At 49.9% G+C, this 4,682-nt stretch overlaps 1 protein-coding gene across 1 annotated transcript in view; it reads right to left on the minus strand.

Moving 5' to 3' along the window:
- CUNH9orf152 (chromosome unknown C9orf152 homolog) overlaps nucleotides 1-4,252 on the minus strand; it is an 8,234-nt gene extending 3,982 nt beyond the window's left edge. Inside the window, exon 1 of the mRNA XM_006142715.2 lies at nucleotides 3,904-4,252. Within this exon, the coding sequence (XP_006142777.1) occupies nucleotides 3,904-4,096 (193 nt within the window). The 5' untranslated portion in view covers nucleotides 4,097-4,252. The remainder of the gene's footprint in view (nucleotides 1-3,903) is intronic.
- Between the last annotated feature and the right edge of the window lie 430 nt (nucleotides 4,253-4,682).

The following is a 4,682-nucleotide window of genomic DNA, read 5'->3' on the forward strand; positions in this document are numbered from 1 at the left end:
GATGGTCACGCCACAATCCCTTCTCCTCCATTCTCTTCTCGGGATCTTGGGCATGCACGCACACGTGCCCGGCGTGAGTTTAAGCCACTGGGTCCAGGACTTGAACCACGGTCGACTACGTGGGAGTCCAGCGACATAGCCATTGCTCTAACTGCTGGTCCCACACGTTGTGTTTTTAATCTGTCCGTTTTGGTTTTGACTGGTTGGGGCTGAGGACGGGGGAAGTGCTCCAATTATCTACATGCTTCTTAATTTTCCGTCCTCGGTTCAGTCTGCCAGAAGACACGCATCAGGGAGAGGGCGTTCCGAGCCTCTTAATTTTCCTTTTTGGCTGAGATGAGGGAAGGCAGTGGAGAGAAGGGTGAAGAGAGTGGTAATTTAGAAAAGATACTCAAGGAAAGACAGAAGAATCAAAACTCACCTTAAACTGCCCGATACTGTCAGGTGGGGTCTCTTCATCAAGTCAGAACCAGGCAGACATAAGTTCTGGTCCTGCCTTCACCACTGACGAGCTATGAGACCCTGTGCCTCCAATTCCTCATGTATAAAACAGAGCTCTTAGAAGAGGAGCTACATGGGGCCAGTAGTGGTGTGGTGGTTAGGGTGTGGGACTCCCACATGGTCGACCACAGTTCAAGTCCAGACCTGGCGGCTGACTTTCTCACAAGCCTTCTTTCTCTGTTTCTCTGGTGAGTGCATGTGCCCTATAGTAAATTAAAATCATCATCATCATAATAAATTTTTTTTAAAAGAGGAGCTACTTTGTGTGGGTGTTGGCATGTTAAATGAAAGGTACACATAAAACACCCTGCCCAGTTCTGAGTCCTGATCCTAACCCCATCTGTATGCAAAATGAGTCACACACTGTGACGAAAGTGTCCACTTTTTGGACACCAACCAATGGAGGCAACTGGGGCTTGCTAGATTTAGGTTAGTTCAAGGTCCCGTGGTGTTTTTCCGTTGTATCAGGGAAGGCATGCCGATATGTGGAACTGAATTTCTAGAAGCCAGCTCTGTCCCTTAATGCTAATACAGAGTGCAGAAAGCTAATTTCAGGGCCCTTCCTTCCATTAATTATCTCCCAGAATCCCTCAGCTTCCAAATATAATCCAATGTTTCATGACATTGAAATCTAGTCTCAGGAGCCCACTCTCAATGTCTCTCTGTCTTCGCTGGGTCTCTCTGCTGTACTGGACACTGAGGATCACTGTCTTCTAAAATCCCTTTCCTAGCTTGGCTTCTTGGTATTCCTAGATCCTGGTTTTCTACTACTTCATTTTGGTTTTATTCTTATAAAATATACATGACGAAATGTACCATCTTAATAATTTTAAAAATAATTATTTACTGAATTTTATTTATTCATTAATTTATTTTAATTTGACCAGACCAGCAGTTGGCGTAATGGCTATGTTGCTGGACTCCCATGTAGTTGACTGCGGTTCGAGTCCTGGATCTGGTGGCTTAAGCTCTCACCAGGCACGTGAGCATGCACACCCAAGATCCCAAGAGGAGAATAGAGGAGAAGGGATTGCAGCATGGCCATCCCCCGTGGGGGTTGACTTCTCGCTTTCTGTCTCTCTGTTTCTCTCTGTCTTTCTGGCAAGCACATGCACCCTATAGCAAAAATCTCTCCATAAATAAATAAATAAATATTTTAAAAAACAAAAAAAATTGACCAGAGAGGCAGAGAGAGAGAGGGAGAAAGTGAGAAAGCAAGCCACCAGGTCCAGGACTCTAACCGCGGTCAGCCACATGGGAATGTCCAGCGTCTTAACCATCATGCCACCTGCTGGTCCCAATAATTAAAAATATATCGTTAAATAATGTTAAGCACATTTACATTGTATGCAGCCGATCTCATACACTCATTCCATCTTCCCCAACTAAAACTCTGTATTCATTAAGAAATCGCTCATTTCCCTATTCGCCCCGTCTTTAGCAGCCACCACTCTACTTTCTGTCTCTGTGAATGTGATTATTCTACTTATCTCATAAGGGATCATAGAGTATTTGTGTGTGTGTGTGTGTGTGTGTGTGTGTGTGTGATTGACTTATTTCACTCAGCACAATGTCTTCAAGTTTCATCAATGTTGCAGCAGGCATTGGCACTTCTTCCCTTTTTATGGCTAAATACTATTCCTCCCCTTCCATGTTGACTGTTCTATCTTTCCTGGATTCTTTTCCTTTGCTTGTCCCTTAAATATTTTAGTATTTCAGAACTCAAATTTACAGCCCAGTTTTGTTTGTTTGTTTGTTTTTAGCAACATACACAGTGACCATCCCCAATATTATTCGTGCCCATGGTTCAAGTACCACCTGTGCAGTGATGACATTGATGACACTGGATTATGTCTGTAGCCCCACTGAGAGCCAGGCTGGCTGGAAGGCTTACAGGCAGCATGTTCAACCGCAAATTAACCTCTCTTCCTGCATTCCCTGTCTCAGTGAATGGTACCACCATCTATTAACTCTGTTGTCAAAATTAGAGGACAACAGCTTTTTACTTCCCTAGGGTCACTTTGACCTTATTTTTATACTCTTACTCTGATTTCTCTTGGGAAAACTGCCTTCTCCTTCACACTTAGTCCAAATGTTTCAAGTGGCCTTCTAACTCAGACACATGTGACAGAGTGATCTGATCCTTGGACACAGCACACCAGCCCCGGTGAACTTTATACACATTAATTCATTTGGTTCCTATGGCAACCCATAGTACAGACAGTACAGTTAGTACAGTAATTCCCAATTGACAGATGAGGAAATCGAGTCACAGAGCATGTATGTAACCTGGTCTAAGCTGCATGGCAAAGAAATGGCAGAGTCAGGATTCAGTCTCAGGCTCTGCTGGAAGATCAGTACCTGACCACTCCATTATACAGTGTGCTGTCTGTGACAATTATGCAGAGAATGAGGAGCCGAGGGCTGGTGAAGTGTCTTGCAAGACCCTGACCTAGACTGGAGCCATCTCCGAGAGGCCCCGCCTACGTGGTAGTGTTGGAACAGACCGGGTAATGAAAGCTGGACTACTTCAGCTCGGAGGTGCTGCTTTTGCCTTGTCCCCCAAAGGCAGCGTACTTCTTGTGCTGGGCAATGGGGTCCCTCTGGCTCCTGGCTCCTCCCAGCCTTGCTTGGTGAAGGGCAGACCACTTAGAGAGTCCACTGAACTGTACAAATAACCACCTGGGTCTCAGGACACAGCTTCGACCTTCCAGGGGATCGTCCTCCTTCCTTGGCCTGCCCCTCTTTGTTAGAGGATGAAGGGCTGGGGTTTGACAACAGCTTGCTCTCTGAGCTCAGGACTCCTACCTTCCTCCTGGAATGAAACCCACATTCCCTAAGGAAAGGATTCTCCCCATTGAGGAGGGGCCTTCTGTGTCTGATCACCTCTCCCTGGCTGTGGTCTACGGAAACGTGAGCCTGAAGCGACTCATGGGTCCCCGAGCTCTGCTCGTCCTCTGCCCCAGCCAGACCCTGGGCTGCTGGGAAAGCCACATCTTCTTTCTCCACAGTCAGTTTCTCTGTTTTGTTGGCCATGCTTCAAGCAGGAGCCCTAGCCTGGAAGGAGAGCTCCCATCACCCCACTTGGCCTTGCAGGGGAGCCCAGCCCGGCCCACAGGCTGACCAGTCTAGCAAGATTAGAACATAGGAGCAGGGGCCAGGAACGGCACTGCTGCTGGCCAGATGCCTGCCGAGGCTGCTGGCTCACTTGGCAGGGAGTGCAGGGCCAGAGCTGCCCTGAACTGGCTTCCCACTCCATGGCTCTGGTCCCCACCCTGGCTAGCCAGCAGTTGCTCCACCTCACCAGGAGGACCCTCAGGGCCGTGGTCCTGCCCTCCCTGCAGCCCAGCCACCCATTCTGCCCATAGCCAGCTCTCCTCCCCAGCATCTGCCCAGCCCTACCTGTTGGGAACACCACCAGATGGGCCTGGGTCTTCTGCTGCCTCCTCAAGCCTTCGTACTGAGCCCGCAGGAGCTGGATGCTGAGGGGGGGCCCTTTCCCTGGGGCCTGAGACCCGGAGCCTTCAGCCATGAAGAGAGACCCTAGCTGCCAGAAGTGGGGCAGAGCAGGGCACGGGCAGGGCAACCCCTTCATCCGTATCCGGGAGAAAAGCAAACACTGCTGGGTGGGGCAGGGGGAGGAAAGGGGGAAGACAGGGAGGGGGCAGAGGGGAGCTGGTGGGGCAAAAGGAGGGTAGAAGGGGAGTAGGAAGGTGGAACAATAAGGAGGGAGGGAGGCAAAGGAAAAGAAGGGTAGGGAGAGGGAGAAACTGGAAGGAGGAGAGAGGTGGGAGGTGAGGAAGAAAGAGAAGGGAAGGTAGAGGAAGGAGAGAGATGGGGAAGGAAAGAAAGGGGCTCTGAAGGAGGAAGAAAAGAGTGGAGGAAGGAGGGTAGTCCAAGGGGGGGCTAATGGGTGAGGAGGAAGGGGGTGAAGATGAGACAGGCAGGAGGACGTTGGGGAAGGAGGGGTTGGGGAGGAGTGAGGGAGGTGTGGAGGTGAGAATGGAGAAAAGGCAAGCACAGCTGCTCAGAGTCCTCTGGGAGCCCAGGAGGTGGCTTATTCCCAGTCCGTCACTGACTGATTCTAAAGTCTCCAGTTCTAAGAGCTGTGGTGGTCTCCCATCTCCCAGCAGAGCCGGAGCTGAGGCTGGGGAATGCCAGGCACCTGCTCAGCTCACACA

This window comes from Tupaia chinensis, unplaced genomic scaffold (assembly GCF_000334495.1).
Source record: "Tupaia chinensis unplaced genomic scaffold, TupChi_1.0 Scaffold000081_1, whole genome shotgun sequence".
NCBI lineage: Eukaryota > Metazoa > Chordata > Mammalia > Scandentia > Tupaiidae > Tupaia > Tupaia belangeri.